Source organism: Podarcis cretensis (assembly GCF_951804945.1).
Source record: "Podarcis cretensis genome assembly, chromosome: 9".
Taxonomy (NCBI): Eukaryota; Metazoa; Chordata; class Lepidosauria; order Squamata; family Lacertidae; genus Podarcis; species Podarcis cretensis.
The window spans coordinates 9456691-9479379 of NC_137178.1; the positions used below are offsets into that span (position 1 = coordinate 9456691).

Consider the following 22689-nt stretch of genomic DNA (forward strand, 5'->3'; position numbering starts at 1 on the left):
TTTATTAAAGTTTGAAATAAAATATACTAAGGTTAATATCAAACATCCAATATCTTTTTTATCAAAGATAAAAAACTAATCTAAATAAAAACATGAACCAAAAGGAGAAAAAGAAAGTAGACTGAGAAATAAAGAAAAAGAGAACTTCCAATTCTTCGTCTGTCGGCTATACGTAAAAAATAATTCAAGACATCCACCCCAACAACTCTACTTTCTGTAAACCAATTATTTTCTTCAATCCTCAAACCCAGATATCATATGTTTATTTTTCAAGCGAAAAGTTTCTGATCTTTAGTAAATATTGACAAAGATTGTTTCCTCTGATTAAACACATCAGCTTCGCCATATCAGCTGAGTCCAATAATTTTAACAACCGTTCTTCCACATAGGTAACGATGAATGCATGCATCCCAGTCCGGATGAATTTGCACACCCCGCGAGTGGCTTGTGATGTAACAGAAAGAGATAGAAGCAACATGAAATACCTGGTTATCAGAAAATTCTGCTGCTCTAAAAGCCTGGTGCAGTGCTCTTCTTCTAAAAATGAATAAATGAATGAGGTGCTGGCACTCTATAGTCAGAGGCTGTATGCTTCTGAATGCCAATTCCTTGGTACCTGAAGGGAAAGTGCTGTTGCTCTCTGATCCTGCTTGGGGGCATGCCCCAGAACATCTGTTTGGTCGCTGTGAGAAAGGATGCTATACCAAATGGTCCACCAGGCATCAAACTCCATTAGTGCTGGCGTTGCATGTTCCTGGAGTGAGGAGGGAATTTCAGAAGGGTTCCACTATTGAGAAGGTCCTCTCACAAGTTGCCACATATCTTAGCTCAGAGAACCATGGCATGGTGAGAAGGATATCCCCCAGTGATATTAAAGTCTGGGCAGATGTTTAAGAGAGCAGGCAGTCTTTCGGGTATCTATTTCCCAAGCTGCCTAGGACTTTATATTAGTATTATTCATTTCATTTCTATACCACTATACAGTCATACCTCTTGTTACGTTTGCTTCAGGTTAAATCTTTTCAGGTTGCATCCCACAGTGACCCGGAAGTACCGTAAAGAGTTACTTCTGGGTTTCGCCGCTCGTGCATGCGCAAAATGATGTCACGCGCATGCGCAGAAGCGGCGAATCGCAACCCGCAGGTTGCGTTCTGCTCATGTTGCGAACGGGACTCCGGAACGGATCCCGTTCGCAACCAGAGGTACCACTGTATATTTTAAAGAACAAATCTCAAAGCAGTTTACAGCACATTGTTGTTGTTGTTTAGTCGTTTAGTTGTGTCCAACTCTTCGTGACCCCATGGACCAGAGCATGCCAGGCACTCCTGTCTTCCACTGCCTCCCGCAGTTTGGTCAGATTCATGTTGGTAGCTTTGAGAACACTGTCCAACCATCTCGTCCTCTGTCGTCCCCTTCTCCTTGTGCCCTCAGTCTTTCCCAACATCAGGGTCTTTTCCAGGGAGTCTTCTCTTCTCATGACGTGGCCAAAGTATTGGAGCCTCAGCTTCACGATCTGTCCTTCCAGTAAGCACTCAGGGCTGATTCCCTTTAGAAAAATTCCTTACAGCACATTAAAACGGCAAATAAAGCAATCCAGAATAAAACAAACTCAAGCTTTGAGGAAAATATTTCAGATCCTTCTCTAAGTGACATTTTGTTTTCCCCAGTCGCCAGCCTGGAATCCAGAGATCTCCACGTGGTCGCAATTGGACCAGTTGCAAAATGCGCCTGGCGCCTGGCTAATTTCTAACACTGTATTCCTGCAATGCTAATTTCATTTTCTCCAACCTCTTTCCCATTGGCCTGGCAATAGGGAAAAAGAGAAAATGTTGCAGTGTGGAAACCTAATTGTGATCAAAACAAGCACTTTAAATTTAGTTCAGTAGCATTTTGGCAGCCAAATCAATCAAAACCAGCATGACGTTTGGGAGGTGAGCTTCCATCTGCAGCTTCTGAACCACTCTCAAAGCCAGTCCCACATAGAGTGAGTTGCAACAATTCAACTGAGAAATTACAGTGGTACCTCTGGTTACATACTTAATTTGTTCCGGAGGTCCGTTCTTAACCTGAAACTGTTCTTAACCTGAACAGCTCCACTTTAGCTAATGGGGCCTGCCGCGCTGCTGCTGCGCGATTTCTGTTCTCATCCTGAAGCAAAGTTCTTAACCCGAGGTACTATTTCTGTAACCTGAATCGTATGTAACCCGAGGTACCACTGTACCAGCTTGTAAACTACAGCAGCTTTCACATGAAACTTTACAAAGTCTGAGGCCTGTTGTATTCACTAGAGACACTAGAGGGAAGCAAAGATGTATCTGTTAGCTGAAGGTGGAAACACACGGAGGTTTTCATTGGTATAAAATGGCATTTTGCCTTATCCCTCAAGCCCTATCGGAAAGAACAGTGCTTCTAATACAATATTATAAGGGAGCCATATTCATTTTTGGCTCAGAGTAAAGAAGGGGCAGGCAGTACAACACCCCAGGATTATTTCCAGGTCCATCCCAAGGTTTCATGGACAGTTTTGCGAGACCACTCTTGCCTCTTCCTCCCTCAGCTACAATGAGGCTCACGACCAAATGTAAGAAGGAGAAGGTTTTCTACCATGGGAACCTGGTGAATAAGAAAGGGATGTCTAGATTATGTGTAGTCCATCTAAAAGGCCAAAAAAACCCAACCACCGGGAACCTGTGAGTACACAACTCAGAGTTGGTACTGATGTGCTCAAAAGTAGACTTTTTTAAGAAAATGAAACAAAACTTTGCACTGCTATACTTGGATCGATCTGCCCCACCATGAAATGCATGTGATAGTTTATTGAACAGGTAATAAACATGGGGTGACTTTGGGGGCCTTTGTGAATACAGTGGGACCTTGGTTTTCGAACTTAATTGGTTCCAGGAGTCCATTCGATTCCCAAAACTGTTCAAGAACCAAGGCATGGCTTCCGATTGGCTGCAGCAACTTCCTGCACTCAATCAGAAGCTGTGGAATGTTCCAAAAAACGTTCACAAACCAGAACACTTCGGTTTTGCAGCCTTCGGGAGCCGATTTCTTTGGGTACCAAGCCGTTCAAGTACCAAGGTACCTTTGCAGTTTAGAATTGCATTTGCTGCACCAGACAACTAAAATCTGGTCAGTCTACACATACAGCAGAGAAGCAAAAGCTTCTCTGAGGTGATAAGTTTTTTTACAAGTAGGAACAGTTTTTAAAAAATGGCATTTCTCAATCATGGTCAGAAGTGGTACAGCCTCCCTCCCCTTTCGCTTTAGGGTTTTTCTACAACCACCTCATTCTGTTGCAAGTTGCAGATCAGGCCAAAGTGACAAAGTGTTCAGCAACTATAACATAAGGATGACATTTGGCAAAACAAGAACAACACATCTCTGGTGCCCCTCCGCATATTGGAAACCCAGTGCAAAGATTTGTGCTTCAGTGGTAATAGCTGCTGTAGTTTAGATATCATCTTTTCAGCTTCGGATTTGTTGCGCTTCTGATGAAATTCCTATAGCTGTTTTGTGTTTATGGAGCACAGCACTCTGTTCTTGTGTGTAGCAGAAATGGTTGTTATCATAAGATTTGAGTGGGTAATTCCATGGTTTCACATGGTTTCATGCATGTGAAGGGCTTCAAACAGGTTAAAAATGCAGTTATGAGCCTTTGGGTAATAGGATCCTTGCTTGAAGGCTGATAATTCTCTCACCTCAATCTCTCCTGGGGAGCCACACTTTTTCTTCTCCCTACACTCCTTCTCCAACGTAAGCTAATGGATACATCTCTACCAGGGAAAAGAAGCTGTGTCCCCCAAAGTACAAGCAGAAGCCCCCTCCCCATGACCCTTAGGAAACATGATCCTTGTTGTTGTTGTTTAGTCGTTTAGTCGTGTCCGACTCTTCGTGACCCCATGGACCAGAGAACGCCAGGCACTCCTGTCCTCCACTGCACCCCACAGCTTGGTCAGACTCATGCTGGTAACCTCGAAAACACTATCCAACCATCTCATCCTCTGTCGCCCCCTTCTCCTTGTGCCCTCCATCTTTCCCAACATCAGGGTCTTCTCCAGGGAGTCTTCTCTTCTCATGAGGTGGCCAAAGTACTGGAGCCTCAGCTTCACAATCTGTCCTTCCAGTGAGCACTCAGGGCTGATTTCCTTCAGAATGGAGAGGTTTGATCTTCTTGCAGTCCATGGGACTCTCAAGAGTCTCCTCCAGCACCATAATTCAAAAGCATCAATTCTTCGGCGATCAGCCTTCTTTATGGTCCAGCTCTCACTTCCATACATCACTACTGGGAAAACCATAGCTTTAACTATACGGACCTTTGTTGGCAAGGTGATGTCTCTACTTCTCAAGATGCTGTCTAGGCCTGATGGTAACAGTTTCCCCACTCCCATCTTTCTTGGGGTCCCATGCTCCATTTCCCACCCCACCTACTAGAATTATGATTTTCCCTCCCTCCAATATTAAAGTTTACCCTGGTGAGTGACCCACTGCAGCTATTCTTTTGAAACTTAGCAGACTCGGTCTCCTTTGAAGAGGTGAGTATTCCTGCAAAGTATATCCAGTTCCACCAGAAAACATAAAAAAGTAAAAAAGTAAAGGTGCTCTGCAAGAACACCCCAGGGTAAATCTGCCTACAGTTTGGCAGGCTTAATCCACTTGGGACGGACTCTTATGCTTGCAAGTTTTATCTGCTTCTGTGAAAAAAGAAAAGAGTTCTATCTGTTTTTATATTTCCAATATTGTTGAATGGGAAGGTGGAAGCGGGCTTCATTTTTAATAGATCTAATCCCATCCCAAATAAGGAGACAAATTGGAAAGACACAGAGTGGCTCTGAAACAGATCAGGCAACTTCTTGAAGATCTAGAAGGAGATAAATACTAATGGGTGAACACCCCTAGTCTTTGCTGTAACCCTGCAGAGATCATATTGCAGACCTTCCAAACTCCTGTCTCGTTTGCCCCAGGATTTTGCCCAGGGACAAATTGAGGGTGAGGATGGGACCATCCAGCTGTTTTGCCCTGCACATGAAACTCCATCAGGTATATTGCTTAGGCAGAGTGTCTAAGTCACAGTTAGAACCGGTGTCTGCACTGGGAACTCTTGCATGCAGTGTGAAAAAAGATAAGCTAATTTATGCATTGAAAACTTTTCAGTAACTTTTTTTAGCAAATGCAACCTTGGCACCGTTTTGGGAGGGGCGAAAGTTTGCATCCGTATGTTAGTCAGGTGTGGGCGGCTGAGATCACAGTATAAAGATGAATTCCACTCATCGGAAAAGGTTGCAGTGCATACAGCTGTTCTGTAAAACTGCAGTATAAATAGAAACGCAGGACCAAGAGTGAATATTTGTTGTTTCCTATAAAAAGGCAGACTTCGAACTAGATAAAGACAGTAACTATCCATTCTGTACATCTTTGTGTTTATAATTCCGTAACGCTTTTTCGTATGCCAAATGTTCTGCAATTCAAGTTTCAGTGCCTCTGACACACACACAATTTTGGAAGTAATTTCTACTAAAATGTCTTATAAGCAGGTAGGCTTATGAAAAAGCCCAATTCTCGCAGGTAAGTTAACCATGCCATCAAATGTTGTTGTTTAGTCATTTAGTCATGTCCCCATGGACCAGAGCATGCCATGACCCCATGGACCAGAGCATGCCAGGCACTCCTGTCTTCCACTGCCTTCCGCAGATGGTCAAACTCATGCTGGTAGCTTCGAGAACACTGTCCAACCATCTCGTCCTCTGTTGTCCCCTTCTCCTCGTGCCCTCCATCTTTCCCAACATTAGGGTCTTTTCCAGGGAGTCTTCTCTTCTCATGAGGTGGCCAAAGTATTGGAGCCTCAGCTTCACGATCTGTCCTTCCAGTGAGCACTCAGGGCTGATTTCCTTCAGAATGGATCGGTTTGATCTTCCTGCAGTCCATGGGACTCTCAAGAGTCTCCTCCAGCACCATAATTCAAAAGCATCAATTCTTCGGTGATCAGCCTTCTGTCTGGTCCAGCTCTCACTTCCATACATCACTACTGGGAAAACCATAGCATTAACTATACGGACCTTATGCCATCAAATACTGTCTACTCAAAAGTGCATCCAACTGAGTTCAATGAGGCTTACTCCCAGGTATGCAGACCTGTAAATTACTGATTTATTTATTGAATACTTTTTTCTATACTTAATATACAGGCAATCTTCATTTTGCACAGAGGTTACATTCCCACCCTGCCTCCATTCTGCCAGTTTAGGGACATTTTAAGTTCACTTCCAGGTGAACTTTAAGTTCACCTGTGCGCCCATGCACAGTCATGTGCCAGTCATCAGGGCCGTAGCCAGGGAGTGGTGAGGAAGGCTCCTGCCAGGGATGCAAACAAGGGAGACACACAAAATCAGCTTTAAAATATGTCCATAAATATGTCTATAAATAAAAATATTGACTATTGCCTCATAAGAAAAGGTTTTAAACAAAGGGTCCTTATATGATATGTGGGGCCCTGTTTTCCACTATTTTTTTTTCTGTGCCACATTCCTTTTCCATGGCTAGGGGGCGCAATCTGGACGATTCTGCCAGGGGCGCAGGATCACCTACCTACGGCCCTGCCAATCATATGTGCATAAATCAGTCATTGCCTGTATAAAACAACTCTAAGTGGAATGCACCTCTTTAATCTTCTACCCTCGGGCAGGAGATATAGAAGTATAATCAGTCGTACCAACAGGCTAAAAAACAGTTTCTATCTGTGGGCTGTTAGGCTGCTGAACGGAAAATAATATAGTGCAACTGACTTTTGGGGTTGGTGTGTTGTGAGACAAGCACACAGAATGGAATGAGATTGAGTGTTTGGGGGGGTGGCTCAGTTAATTTCATTGTACATAGGTTGTACATTGACAATAAAGGTATTATTATTATTATTCTTATTCTTATTATTATTATTATTATATGCTGCAATTTTAAAAAGAAGAAATGCAAACACACACAAATATGTTTTATCTATAAATATATTTGTGCTGAAACACTCAGACGGGATAGCTTGGTAGAACTTGAGATTCTGAATCTCAGGGTTGTGGGTTCAAATGCCACGTTGGGCAAAAATATTCCAGCATTGCATGGGGGTTGGACTAGATGACCCTCGTAATCCCTTCCAACTCTATGATTCCATGGATACAACTTATAATAATAATAATAATTTATTATTTATACCCCGCCCATCTGGCTGGGCTTCCCCAGCTGCTCTGGGCGGCTTCCAAAAAATATATATTAAAATACTGTAATGCATCAAACATTAAAAGCTTCCCTAAACAGGGCTGCCTTCAGATGTCTTCTAAAAGTCTGGTAGTTATTGTTCTCTTTGACATCTGGTGGGAGGGTGTTCCACAGGGAGGGCACCACTACAGTGAAGGTCCTCTGCCTGGTTCCCTGTAACTTGGCTTCTCGCAGTGAGGGAACTGCCAGAAGGCCCTTGGCGCTGCACCTCAGTGTCCGGGTAGAACGATGGGGGTGGAGACGCTCCTTCAGGTATACTGGACCGAGGCCATTTAGGGCTTCAAAGGTCAGCACCAACACTTTGAATTGTGCTCGGAAACATACTGGGAGCCAATGTAGGTCTTTCAAGACCAATGTTATGTGGTCTCAGCCACCGCTCCCAGTCACCAGTCTAGCTGCCTCATTCTGGATTAGTTGTAGTTTCCGGGTCACCTTCAAAGGTAGCTCCACGTAGAGCACATTGCAGTAGTCCAAGCGGGAGATAACCAGAGCATGCACCACTCTTGCAAAGAAAAGCAATAAAATGTTTGGAAATGCAACAAAGCATTATAACTGGGTGGAGGGGGAGAATGTGAAGCTCATTGTAGCTTCACAGCAACCCTGAGAGGTAGGTTAGGCAAAGAGTGAGTGACTGGCTTAAGATCAACCCATGAGTTGGTGGCTGAACATGGATTTGAACTCTTCATCTTAGATTGGTAGCCTTGAAAAATTTCTGATATGTAAAGTTGTAGGCAACTTCATTGTTATTTTTAATTACTCAACCATTAAATAATTGCTAGTTAATATTAGTTATGTTATCTGTTATGGTTTTCAGCCGTTTCTTGCCTTATTTACCATTGGCTTGCTTTTATATATTGACATTCCACCCTTCAGTGTAAAATCAATAAAACAATGAAAGCATATAGCTGTAATAAAACAACGGAGTAAAACAGCAAAGAATGGCAGTGTTAAGACAAACCCGTCATGTCTTTAAAGCCCCAGGAGCAAAGTTTTTAAAGACTATATTTATGGGAACACATCCACCTGCTTTCCAGGAAATGGCAAAATGATATACTGCCAAGGCGGGAGTCGGGAACAGGTCAGGAATAACTCTCAAGGTGTCAGCGAAGTTAACTCTTTATTCAAGGAAACAAAACAGCTCAAGCAGGCCTAGTGTGGTGTAGTGGTTAAGAGCAGTGGACTCGTAATCTGGTGAACTGGGTTTGATTCTCTGCTCCTCCACAGGCAGCTGCTGGGTGACCTTGGGCTAGTCACACTTCTTTGAAGTCTCTCAGCCCCACTCACCTCACAGAGTGTTTGTTGTGGGGGAGGAAGAGAAAGGAGAATGTTAGCTGCTTTGAGGCTCCTTCGGGTAGTGATAAAGTGGGATATCAAATCCAAACTCCTACTCCTCCTCCTCCTCCTCCTCCTCCTCCTCTTCTTCTTCTTCTTCTTCTTCTTCTTCTTCTTCTGAGTGTGGGAACTCTTCCCAGTAGGTCTTGCCCCAATGAGACAGTTGCGAAGACTGAAGGTCCCATCCTTCCCACCTCTCCCTAAGTCTCTTCCTCCCTCCTCCTCTTCCCCAGCAATCTGAGACTTCTTCACCTTGTCTGTTTTTGCTGTGCCCTCTTCATACCTCTTCTGGTTCTGAGAGACCAGGAGGAAAGACAGCTGGTGGCAGCAGGAGATGGAGACTCTCTGACTTCTTCAGCAGCCTGGCTTATCTCTGCTTCTTGGTTCCCCTCCTCTCCTGCCTCTGATTCTGGACTGCCCTCTGCCACAGACTCTCCCTTCTCACTAAGCAAACGCTGTTAGCTCTTCAGCTCCTGACACTTCCATTTCCCAGTTTGCTCCTTCTTCTCCCTAAGACCACTCATTGTCATCCCACCACCAATCCTCGGGCTCTGAGCCTTCTTCCCTTGGGGGTTCTCCAACTGGTGCCCTTCACCATTTCTCTATCCAGCCAGCCCATGACATCTGCTAATGATGGGGGGGGGGATTTTGATTCTGTACTCATTTGAGGGTGAGCCTACCTAACGTTTTCTGAAAGGGTATGCAAACTAAAACACAGCAATTCTTCAAACTTCACATTTCTACAAATTTTGCAATACAGTTATATGACTAAATGTTGTGCCTAAAAATGCAGGTACTAGAGTAAAGTGTGCATAAAATTTGGTGAAAAGAGCATATGAAAAAGCACTATATCAGGTGAACTTGCCTCGCAAAAACACGTGTGTTAGGCAAAATTGCATACAAACAAAGAAGAAACTTGCCCTAAAATACTGGCGGATTTTCCCAATGACATTTTTAAAATTGCAAACCTGTGCAGAAATGTGGAGAGCTTAATTGTAAGTGTGGAAAAATGAGAACTGGAGGAAAACAAAAATTGACATACTGTATTCAACCATCCCTAATTGGAACATTCTCATGAAATAAATGAAAGACAGCTAAGGGTATTTGCTAATTTCCAGATTTAGCTATTTTTCCATTTTAAACCTTCATTAATACACTTTTTTCATTTCTGTGTGAATTAAATCACTTATACTTAATAAGCCATACTGAGTTCAGTGGAATTTACTCCCAGGTTAGTGAATATAAGGTTCTAGCAAGAAGAGAGGGGGCAGCTCTTGAAGCAAGATAGACCTGGGCATTTGAGATAAACATGAAAGTGTCTGCAGAACGGGATAATCCTCAAATATGAAACAGGTCTCTGAGCACAACAGCAGCAGACATAATTGTAAATGTTTTTTTCCTAGCAAACAAGCGTGTATTCAGGTGGGATTTATTTATTTTTAAATCCACCTCTAATCTCACCTACTGTAGCTGCTTCAAGAACTAGGGCTCCCACGGTGGATGCTTAGAGCACTTGATTAAACAAAAAACAACAACACCTGTTGTTAAGTAAGGGGTAAAATCAGCTTTCTGAAAGAGCTACCAGCAGGCTGCCAGGAGAGGAATAAGCTCCTTTAGGTAATTTTAGACTCCAGATTTATTGGTCTTCTCACCCAACTGTACACAATCTTTATTTTACTACTTCAAATGTGGTACCCAAGTCTGGCTGCATTCAGCGGTTCTCCTGCTCATTCTGCTGAATGGGTCTCTGGTCTTCTGTCCCAAAGTCCTGCCCTGATAGCACCACTGAAACTCCTCCCCGGTTCTCATCTATCACCTGCTGCTGAAACCCACTTTTCTAATACATCTGGATTCTGTCCCCCAGAAACAGCACACAAGCAATTTTGTGCACTTCTGGTTCCGCATTTTGGCAATCCCTTTGTTGATGTGCCTATGGCTCTTCTCTTCCTCTGCTCCATGGTCGGTCGTAGTGGGAAGGGAGGAATCAGCCTTGAGCAGGGTGTAGTTTTCAAAGCTGAGATTCAGCGGCCAAGACACAGAGCATAGAGGCATCAAGGGAGCAGGTGGATAGCTCGGTTGGTGAAAGCATGGTGCTGATGATGCCCAGGTCACAAGTCTGATCCTTGTATGAGATGGATGCATATTCCAGCATTGCAGGGGGTTGGACTAGATTGGTGTTTCCCAAACTTGGGTCTTCAGCTGCTTTTGGACTACAATTCCCATCATCCCTAGCTAGCAGGACCAGTGGTCAGGGATGATGGGAACTGTAGTCCAAAAGCAGCTGGAGACCCAGGTTTGGGAGACACTGGACTAGATGATCCTCGGGGTCGCTTCCAATTCTGTAATTCTTTGATTCAACAGTAAGCGCCAAGGGCCTTCTGGCAGTTCCCTCACTGAGAGAAGCCAGGTTACAGGGAACCAGGCAGAGGGCCTTTTCAGTGGTGGCACCCGCCCTGTGGAATACCCTCCCACCAGATGTCAAAGAGAATAACAACTACCAGACTTTTAGATGACATCTGAAGGCAGCTCTGTTTAGGGAAGCTTTTAATGTTTGATGCACTACTGTATTTTAATATTGTGTTGGAAGCAGCCTAGAGTGGCTGGGAAAACCCAGCCAGATGTGCGGGGTATAAATAATAAATTATTATTATTACTATTACTATTATTATTAGTTGCATGCAGGCAAGCAGAGGAATATCAGAGGGAAGTAGGATGCACTGAGAGGTATAGATAGCTCTGAAGTAGCCACACAACTCCATGGGCATTCCTTTTTTTTAAATGAGTTTGAGAAGACGTTGCTCTCCCTTCCTGAGATTAAATCTGAATTGGGTGTTTGTGTGCAAGAGAGAGGAGTTGAGCAAGGTAGAGAGCTAAAAAGCTCTTTTTGAGCTGGGAAAACCCAGTTGTGGGTTGTTCCTGTGAGATCATAGAAGCCCCAGGATGTTTGCACAGGGACAGGTCCAAGGGTTTGGGTATATACGTTTTTGCGTATATGCAGAACCCTTGGAATCGAACTGTAAGATGAGATCATGCTGTATATGCAAATGTGGATGTTGAATAATTTTTTATTGACATAAGGAAATCAGATACACATGCACACAATTCTTCCAAGGAGCTTGGTGATAAGATTACTCAAGGGTTTTGCATTTTAAAGCAAATGAACCCGATTTGCAATTTCTAGGCTAATAAATCAGAACACAGGTATGTTTCAGTTTTTTAGACTATTCTGAATTTTGCAACACAGTTTTCTGCTAAAGTGTACCTAAATCCAAATTAAAATATGCATTTTGTGAAAAACAATAAGAGAGAGAGAGAGAGAGAATGAATGAATGAATGAATGAATGAATGAATGAACTCCAGCAGACTCTTCTGGTGTCCTTATGTTCTTGACTTTTGTTGGGTTCTGTCTTTCAGACGAACCATGCCTGGGCGACAAATCTATCTTCTGCCAAATGGAAGTGCTCTCCCGGTACTGCTCCATCCCGGGCTACAAGAAGCTCTGCTGTGAATCTTGCAGCAAACGTAACAGCACCCTCCCACCACCTTACCTTAGTGAAGCTGCCGAGACCGAAGAGGGAGTGATGACCGGCCCTGGCAACCTCCCCAAGACTTTGGCTTCTCCGACGTCTTCAGTCCCTCCTCGCTCTGAGAGGCGGGGTTCTTTGGGCAGGATGTCCTTGGTAGAAGAAGACAGGCATGCCCTGATCCCCAATGCCTACGGAAGGGCTAGGGTTGCCAGCCCACCTCAGCGGAGAGTCCAAAGCCAAGCGAGGAACAAGACTTCCGGGCCGGTTGCGTCGCCGTTACAACTGCCAACCATGAGTGGGCACCTTGCGACCCACACATCCTCAGCCTTGTTAGATATCGGTCCAGCTGTAACACAGAACAGCAGTTCAGCTGGTGTCCTTTCTCCATATAGACCCTCAAAGAAAAATGAGAAGCAAGCGGACAGGCGGCAACCTCCGAAGCCTTCCACTGTGGAAAGATGAAACTCAGAAATAAAAAAGGGGGGTGGGGAGATACCTAAAGTGGAGAATGTGTCTCCTTGCTTTGTTTGGAGTACGGTGATGCATGCAAACCCTTCCAACACAAAACTTTCAGCAAGTCAACCGCAGAAAAGGAGGTGGGAGGAAAAAGTGCTGGCTCACTTTCCAGTGACATCCATCTTTCACTCAGTCCCTCCTCTTCTTCCTCCTCCTCCCAACATCTGGCCACCCCAAAAACTTTGAAGGGAAGCACCAAAAATCACACCAATGTAAAAAGAAGAAGAAGACGCAAGTAGCTGAGTGGGTTGGCCATTCTCTGCCACCCAGACCCCCTAACGTTGCACGTCGGCTGCTTTTGAGGGTGGAAAGTATGATTGATTAAAAATAAAGGAAGGAAAGAAAATAAATGTTGCTTTTGAGGGGCGGGAGGGGGCAACCAAGCAAAGGCACCAAAGTTTACATGTCTACAGCGTATTTTTTACTGTGGAACATTTGACCTCCATATGAATTGTATTGCTAATTTATCTCTATAAGCAAATGCTAGAGTATGGTTCACCTTTGTCATGTACATAGGCTTGGTTGGCACATCATGCTGAGCCAAAACATGGCTGAGCATGGCCACATGAAGATGCAGGCTCCCAGAGGGCGATTCAGCTGTATTGTTCCCCCCTAGCTACTTAGCCATGAGTTAGCTTAGTATAGGGTCCTGTGAGGCTCCAGAGGTTACTGGAATACAACTCCCATCATCCCTGCCTCTGGGCCATGCTGGCTGGGGATGATGGGAGTTGAAGTCCAAGAACATCTGGAGGGCCGCAGGTTCCCCATCCCTGGCTTAGTGTGTCATCTGAAGCCAGGCTCATGGCTTAGCTCTCCCATACAAACCATGAGGCATAAAAAACACATGCAGGCCATAGTTTGGTTTTAGCTTGTGGTTAACCTGGAGGGAGCAGACCCACAAGCCTGTTAGTAAAGCCAGTTAAATAATGCAGGCAGAGTACACAAAGAGGAAGAATCCTCAGAAAACGTTAGCGAGGACACTGGCATCAACCTCAGTGTATAACTTGAGGGGGAACAAACAGAAAAGTTTATACATAGTCAGGAGACATTCAGTCAAACATACAGAGGGAAAACTCCTTCAGAGTTACACAGCCAATCAGGGCACATGCTGCCTTTGGAACCATCATGTCTTGCTGCCTGGTTGCTAAGCAGCACTTCTACCCCCCTCTAGGCTAGGTGGCTTTATCAGTGGCAACAGAATTAACCCTTCAATTACAACACCTGGGTTCATGTCCCACAAAACAACAGCACAGCAAACAGGAAGGATCAAAGCAGCCACAGTCTCCTCTCCTGGAGCCTGCTCTCTCATGTGTTCATGCTAAGCTATGCTTTGTTTTAGCACAATGTGCAAACCAGGTCATAGTGCATATAATGGATAGAGAGGGAGGAAAAACAGTGTTATTTTTTCAGAGTTTTGTGTTAATTCAGCCATTTGTTTATGGACTTTGCATTTCAGGATCATGTTTAGGTGCCTGTCGTTCAGTTCTGCCTTATTTACAAGCCATGAACATGTTTGTTATTTGCTGGGATCCGAAGACCTGGATACAAACAGTGCTGCACACCAATCCAGGTCGCTAAATGGCTTTGGACATCCGCAAAGGCTTTCTAGATCTCCATTTCCCAGCATGATTTCCTTGTGCTGCCTCAGACTTACTCTAGAGTATCTCCCAACATTCTGATGTGGGCACAGTATCAACTGAGGGAAAGTGCGCCAGGAGGAGAGGTTAAGCCTGAAGACCTGAAAGGCCGGCCTTCACTCCCAGCTAGGCTGGTGAAATATACTCGGAGTTGAGTGTGAATTTCATGCTCTTTATTCAGCTCGTAGTAGCAATGAATGAAATTTCCCCCAAAATGTCTAGCTATATATACATTATTTACACAATGGGCCCCACGTGATTGGCTAATTCCAGGCTGCTCCTGTAGGCCAATCAGGTTGCAGATTCACTTCCTCCAGAAGCCTGATTGGCTGCTTCTGCAGGCCAATCAGGATGCTTATTCACTTCATCTAGGAGCCCGATTGGCTGCTCCTGCAGGCCAATCAGGTCGCTGATTCACTTCCACCTGGAGCTGGATTGGGTGGCTCCTGCGGACCAATCAGACTGCTGCATTCTGGAACCTATTGTTCTAGGATTCAGCTCAGTACATAACAGCTGGTCTGGAGGCAAAGCTGCCAAGAGGCTGGCAGTGGCCTGAAAGGTCTGCCTTCAGCCTTTTGGACCCCCAGCAAGCAGGATTACAGAGAAAGATAATCTCCCACCTTTATATCCTTCCAAGGGCTTTGGGGTGATCATCTCAGTCATGCAATCCATAGCTTGGAGAGATGAAAGGTAGCAAAAAGTGCATGTTCTAAGTTGATTTATTCACACCACTTTAGGTATGTGGGGTAGCTGAACTGTCCTGGCAAGGAAAGGGAAAGCAATTCTCCGTGCCTCTGATGGGTATGAAACAAACATGCAACCTAACACCCCAGCCTATACTTAAGGGGGTTTACTGAGGCATGGACTCACAGTGCCTTCTTTTGCTTGTACCCCAATGCAGCATCACTTGCACATGGGCTGTGCACACCAATCCCAACATTAGATGGTGCAACTGAGATTGCAAATGACCACAATTTACAGTGCGGTTGGTCACAAGAGGCATTGGAACTGCCTTGTCTAGACAAGGTCCAGGATGGTTTGGCCCATCACAGGGACATCACCAAAGTTGCAAATTTAAATGGAACCTTAGAAGAAATTGGTGGAAAAGGTGAAGATAATCATGGGCACATCCTCGATGAAATGAATGCTAGAATTTGGGGTCCATTGCTATGAGAGAAGGAGGGTGTAAGGATTTACTGATGGAGCACATGGCTCCTGCCTAGAGACATGATAATAGCCACCTACCTGAAGCTGAGCACAGGGACATAGGAATCTGCCTTATGTCAAGTCAAACCATTAGTTCAGCTAGCTCAATATTATATGCCCTGATTGGCAGGATCTCTCTTGGGTTTCAGGCAGGTTTCTCTCCCAACCCAACTTGGAGATATCAGGAAATGAAGCTGGGGCTTTCTATGGGTGAAGCAGATGCTCTCCCTGAAATATACTCAGAGTCCTGCAGTGATTTCATGCTCTTTATTGCAACTTGTAAAACAGTGATTGAATTTCCCCCAAAACCTCAGGCCTTTATATACCTTATTTACACAATGAGTCCCATCTGATTGGCTGATTCTGCTTCCCTCCTGGAGCCTGGTTGGTCTTCTCCAGCAGGTCAATCAGTTGTTGCATTCTACGATCCTACCTGCCTATTGTTCTAGGATCCAAGCTTAGTTGTCTGGTCGGTCCTTCCAAAAGAAATTGTCTGGGGACCCTGTGTATGCTACCTTGAATTCCAGGGGGGAAATGAAGGGATACAAAATTAATCACTAAGTAAGAACAATGATCTGTGTGCACGCAGCCCCAAGTTCGGTTCTTGGCATCTCCAGGACCAGAGTTGAGAAATGCCCTTACAAGAGAGCATGGAGCACTGCTGTTGGTCAAAGTATAGAGTACTTGAGCAGATGGTCCCATGCTTGCCTGACTGCCTTTCTTTTCAATAGGGCTTGTGCATGAGAAGGTCTTGTTTATAGGACTCCCCTGGTGTGCAGTAAAAGTATGGTAATGTCCCTGAAAAGAAGGTGACTTAAGTTTACTTTTTTAAAAAATAAAAATAAAAATCTGCTAAATTGCCTGTTCGTCAAAGCCAAAGAGCGACTCCAAACTAGGACAGGAAAATGGTGTAGGAGTGGCAAGCGCTGGAAAAGCACTTAACTTTTTCATCGACTTCAAGCTGAGAGAGTGCATTGACCAGCTGCACCACCTTATATGCATCCAACTGGGAAAAATTGCCAGCCACTTGGTTCACTATCAAACTTGTCAGGCAACTTCTCTCTCTCTCTTTGTGTGCGTGTGTGTGTGTGCAGGGTTTCGCTGTAAGGTACTTGTATATAGGAATGAAAAGTAAAGCTATTTATTAAAAGTTGGTTGTGGTGGTTTTCTGTGCCAGTGTTTCATGTCCTGAAAACTTGCGCTTAAGATGGCAACACCGTTTCCTCTGGTGTAAAGTGTTTCAAATTGAATTTCACACACGGCTTCAAAGGGCAGTTGCAGTCTAAGCGTGTTTATATGCACGTAAGGGCCCCACTGCAGAGGACATACCTTAAAAAATGTAGACATGTGTCAGCTGAGCTCTTTACTATTTAAATTACCGAGCAAGGACAGAGAGGGCCCATCCCACCAACATTTTGCATTTTGCTTTTGAAATGTCATACCTGAATCTATTTGAAGGTTTATAGCATGTCCTTCCAATGCATTTCTATGTGTTCAAATATGCCCTTTCAATTTCTTGAAATGTTTCTTCCCCGGTAAAAGAGGCTTCCAGTTATTTTTGTTTGCCTCTTTCTCAGGGTGCTTTAGAATTGTTTTATTTTTTTTATTATTTTTTTTTTAATGATATTTATTAAGTTTCACAAAATATAACAAACTTCGAAACAACAAATAACAAACATCAGAAATACAAACAATATCACAAAACATAAAAAGAAAAACATACAAAAAATTCAACATAATAATAAAAGAAACATTAAAAGAAAACTCTGGTTCATTCTAGTAGTCTTCAAAACCTTATTTTCCTTGCTTCCTCCCGCCTTCCCTTCTTGTATTCCATTTTAAAAGTTTTTTTCAGCAAGCTCATTCAAATTCGTTTTATCCTTTATCTTTCCCTTTATAATCTTCCTTATCCTAATCACTGGAACCCCATCATTTCATTTACACTGCCCTTAGCACTCATAGATTTTACAATGATTTTGTAGATAAACTTTGAACTTCTTCCAGTCTTCTTCCACCAACTCTTCTCCTTGATCTCGGATTCTGCCGGTCATTTCTGCCAGTTCCATATAGTCTATTACTTGTATCTGCCATTCTTCCAAGGTGGGTAGATCTTGTGTCTTCCAGTGTTTTGCGATGAGTATTCTTGCTGCTGCAGTAGCATACATAAAAAAAGTTCTATCCTTCTTTAACACCAATTGGCCGACCATGCCCAGGAGAAAGGCCTCTGGTTTCTTTAGGAAAGTATATTTAAATATCTTTTTCATTTCATTATAAATCATCTCCCAGAAAGCCTTAATCCTTGGGCACGTCCACCAAAGGTGAAAGAATGTACCTTCAACCTCTTTACATTTCCAACATTTATTATCGGGCAAATGATAGATTTTTGCAAGCTTGACTGGGGTCATGTACCACCTATACATCATTTTCATAATATTCTCTCTTAAGGCATTACATGCCGTGAATTTCAAACCGGTGGTCCACAACCGTTCCCAGTCAGCGAACATAATATTATGACCAATATCTTGTGCCCATTTTATCATAGCAGATTTGACCGTTTCATCCTCAGTGTTCCATTTCAGCAGCAAGTTATACATTCTCGACAATACCTTAACCCTGGGTTCTAGTAGTTCTGTTTCCAGCTTCGATTTTTCCACCTGGAAGCCAATTTTCCTGTCCAAATTATAGGCCTCTCTTATTTGAAAATAGTGTAACCAATCACGCACCTTATCTTTAAGTTTCTCATAACTCTGCAATTTCCATTTATCTCCCTCCTGCTCTAAAATTTCACAATATTTTGGCCATTTAGATTCCATATTAAGTTTTTTTAAGGCCTTAGCCTCCATTGGAGAAAGCCACCTTGGGGTTTTATTCTCCAAAAGATCTTTGTATCTGACCCAAACATTAAACAGCGCTTTCCTAACAATATGGTTTTTGAACGACCTTTGTATTTTATCCTTACCATACCACAAGTATGCATGCCATCCAAAAGCATTATCATACCCTTCCAAATCAAGAATGTCTGTGTTCTCAAGAAGTAGCCATTCCTTCAGCCAGCAAAAAGCTGCCGCCTCATAATATAGTTTAAAGTCCGGCAGGGCAAACCCCCCTCTCTCCTTCACATCAGTAAGTATTTTATATTTAATTCTGGGCTTTTTGCCCTGCCAGACAAATCTAGAAATTTCTTTTTGCCACTTCTTGAAACAATCCATCTTGTCAATTATCTGTAGCGATTGGAACAAAAACAATAGTCTTGGCAATACATTCATTTTAATTACTGCTATTCTACCCAGTAAGGATAATTTTAAATTTGTCCATATTTCAAGATCTTTTTTCACTTCAGACCAACATTTTTCATAGTTATCCTTAAATAAATTAACATTCTTTGAAGTCATATTCACCCCTAGGTACTTTGTTTTTTTCACCACTGTTAAACCTGTTTCTCTCTGAAACCTATCCTTCTCCATTTGTGTTAAATTCTTCTCTAAAACCATAGTTTTTGATTTGTTGAGTTTAAACCCTGCCACTTGACCAAACTCTTGTATTAATTCCAAGGCTCTTCTAGTACTAGGGATTGGCTCCTGTAATGTCAAAACTAGATCATCTGCATAGGCTTTTAATTTATAATGTTTCACTCCGACCTGTATACCCTGAATCTGTTGGTCCCTTCTAATCATGTTCAGCAATATCTCCAGGACTGAAATAAAAAGTAGAGGGGAAATTGGGCAGCCTTGTCGTGTCCCTTTCTCTATCTTGACTTCTTCTGTAACCGCATTATTCACAATTAACTTTGCCTTTTGTTCAGAATAAATCGCCCCTATACCGTTCCCAAACCTTTCTCCCACCCCCATCCCTTGCAAATTTTTCTTCATAAAACTCCAAGAAATGTTATCAAAGGCTTTCTCAGCATCAATAAATATCAATACTGCTTTCGTATTGATATTAACTTGTGATTTTTCCAAAATATCAATTAAATTCCTTGTATTATTTGACATATGTCTACCTGGAAGAAAGCCTGTTTGATCTTTATGTATAATTCCTGCCAAAACTTTTTTCAGTCTTTTAGCTAAAATATCTGCAAAAATTTTATAATCCACATTAAGTAGGGAAATGGGGCGGTAGTTCTTAAGCTGTGTCTTTTCCGCTTCATTTTTCGGTATAAGAGTGATGTAAGCATCTTTCCACGACTCCGGCGCTTCTTTCCCCTCCATAATTTCATTGCAAACCTCCATTAGTGGTTGAATTAAATAGTCTTTCATCACTTTGTAATATTTGGAGGAAAGCCCATCTGGGCCTGGAGACTTGCCGAGTTGCAAATTCTTTATGGCACCTTCCACCTCCTGTTCAGAGATTTTTCCATTCAATAGTAGTTTGTTCTCTTGCGAAATATTTTGTAATCCATTTGTTTCTAAAAATTCGTCAATCTTGGTCTCATTCTGTGGCCCTTGTGCATACAGTTGTTTAAAATATCTCTGGAAATAATCTTTAATCTCCTGTGGGTTTTGTACATTCCTTCCATTTACTTCAAGATTAGTCACAGTATTTAATTTTTGTCTCTTCTTCAGCTGCCATGCTAGCAGCTTTCCACACTTATTAGCTGATTCAAAAGTTCTTTGTCTCATTTGTTTAATCTTCCATTCTATGTCCTGATTAACCAGTTTCAAATATTGTGCCTGATATAATTTAATTTCTCGCAGAATCTCCTGTGACTTTGGTTTCGTCCTTAGCCTCTTCTCTCCATCTCCAATTTTCTCCAGAATCTTTCCTTTTCTTTCTTCTTGAAATCTCCTCTTTAAAGTGTTTTGTTGAATCAGAAAACCTCTCATAACCGCCTTACTCGCGTCCCAGATTATTCTTTTTTCTACAGTTGTCTTCAGGTTTATTTCAAAATAATCTTTCATAGTTTTTTGGGCCTTCTTAATAATTTCACAGTCTCTAAATAAGGTGTCGTTCATTCTCCATCTAAAGGAACCAATCGGTGTTAATTTCATGTCCATTTTCACAGGGTTATGGTCGGAGCAGACTTTTGGGCAGATTTCCACTTTCCGTATCTTAGGTGCCATCCCTCTTGTAATCCAAATTTGGTCAATTCTTGTCCATGTCATATTGGCTTCAGAGAAGAAGGTCCCCTCTCTGCCTAGGGGATTTTTAGTTCTCCAAATGTCAATCAAGTCCATATTGTCTGTCAATTCAAAGAAAGTCTTTGGTAGCCTTCCATCTTTTGTAACTACCTGTCTTTCAGATTTGTCCATATTTGTTGACACAACTCCGTTCATATCTCCCATAAAAACAATGTTTTGGTCCATGTAATCGAGCAACGTCTCATGCAGTTTTTTATAAAAGTCTGATTTTCCCTCATTAGGTGCATAGACTCCAATTATTAAAACTTTCTCTCTGTATATCTGTATTTCAATTGCAATAAATCGTCCCTGTTCATCCTTAAACAGAAATTTTGGTGCCAATTTCTCTTTTGCGTATATCACTACTCCTCTTTTTTTTGACTTTATCCGATGAGATAAATTCTTGGCCTAGTCTCTTATTTATCAATAATTTCCTGTGGAGTCTAGTTATATGAGTTTCTTGTAAACAAATCAAGTCCAATTGTTCCTTTTTTAATATATGAAAAATTCTCTTCCTCTTACTAGGGGAGTTTAAGCCCCGGATATTCCAAGTTAGCATCTGCAGAGACATGTTGTAATTATTATGGTGTTCCTCCGACTGCTCCTAAAAGTTGTTCTTCCTCTGATGGTTGTGTCTCTTTCTCTAGTCGATCCAACCCCAGGGGGTGCCTGTCCAAGTCAGGTGGTCCCAATCCTAGTGCCTCCAGATCTTTTGTTCTTGCCTCCTTTCGTAGTTCTTCACCAAAATCTTTCAGGAAACTCACTTTATCTTCCTTTGATCTTATCTTAATTTTCTTTCCTTTGAATGTGAACGAGAGGCCTTGCGGAAATTCCCACCTGAACAAAATATTGTTCTTTCTTAGTAGCACGACCAAATCACTGTAGTTTGTTCTAAGATCTAATAGAAATTTTGGGATATCTTTAAAAATTTCAATTCTCTCACTTCCAATCTCAAGTGCTTTCTGGTAGTGTAGGCTCAATATTTTGTCTCTTTCTTCTTTTGACCTTAACGAAATCAAGCAGTCCCTCGCCTTGTTCTTCCTTCTGACCCTTCCCAGTCGGAAGGCACTCACTATCTTAATTTCTTCAGGGTTCAAACCCCAGAAAGTCTCAAACTCCAGTGTGAGGAACTCTGTTAATTCTCCTTCCTCTGTTTCCGGGACTGCTCTTATTCTCAAGTTGGCCTGCTTTTCCCTAAGTTCAATCAAAGAGAATTGTGCCTTGTAGTCATCCAATCTTCTATTAATTGGCGGTATTTTTTCCTCTACCGCCAAGATCCTCTCTTTCGCTTCCTCTGCTGTCTGTTTTGTCTCCTTGGATTCCTGCAGTAGCCTATCAATTGCCTGGGTATTGGAGTTCACTTTCTGCCCCACATCATTCACCTTTTGTCCAAGATCTTTAATAGTTGAAGTGTTTAAGTCTATCTTAGTTGACAAATTTTGTAGAGCTGAGAGAATCTTATCCAATGTTGCAGAATCTGATCCTACTGGTCCTGCTCCTTTGGCTTCTTCTCTTTCTGTAACTTGTGGGACAGAAAGGCCTGTTAGAGATGGTCTTCTGTGATGTTGTTGTTGCTACGTCAACAATTGCTGCTGTTGTCTGGTTTTATATTTTATAACTTTCTCTTGCGCCTTCTCCTGAGCCTTATCTTGTGGTTTGTCTTGATCCATTCCTACGGCTCAAGAAGTCAAGGTCACTTACGCAGTTCTCACAGCTCCCAGGATTGTTCTCAACAATAATAAAAAGACAGCTGCAGTGGAAAATTCCCAGCTATAACACAAGATGCCTCTGGGGGAGCAGAGTAGCAAAATGTTCCATGGATGACGACTATAGAACAATGTCTTCGTAAATATAATAGTGTTACACAGAAAGCAACAATTACAAGCTCAGATAGTCCCAAAATGTTACCAATCTTTTGCAGAGATCTACTATAATAGTTACAATGTCTATAAAACGGTGCGTTCAAAGTGACCTTTCAATTATTTAAGGCAGACCGAAGTCAAGGATTAGGTGGTAGATTCAATCCCCCCCTTTCCCTTTTTTTGGGGGGGTTCTTCTGTCAGGCAGTGAAATTTAGCTCTTTATAAAATT

At 42.6% G+C, this 22689-nt stretch overlaps 1 protein-coding gene across 1 annotated transcript in view; it reads left to right on the plus strand.

Moving 5' to 3' along the window:
- Positions 1 to 14638, plus strand: part of ADAMTS3 (ADAM metallopeptidase with thrombospondin type 1 motif 3) — a 131478-nt gene extending 116840 nt beyond the window's left edge. The window contains exon 22 of the mRNA XM_079990726.1: positions 12010 to 14638. Coding sequence (XP_079846852.1) covers positions 12010 to 12584 — 575 coding nt within the window. The 3' untranslated portion in view covers positions 12585 to 14638. The remainder of the gene's footprint in view (positions 1 to 12009) is intronic.
- Positions 14639 to 22689: the final 8051 nt, after the last annotated feature.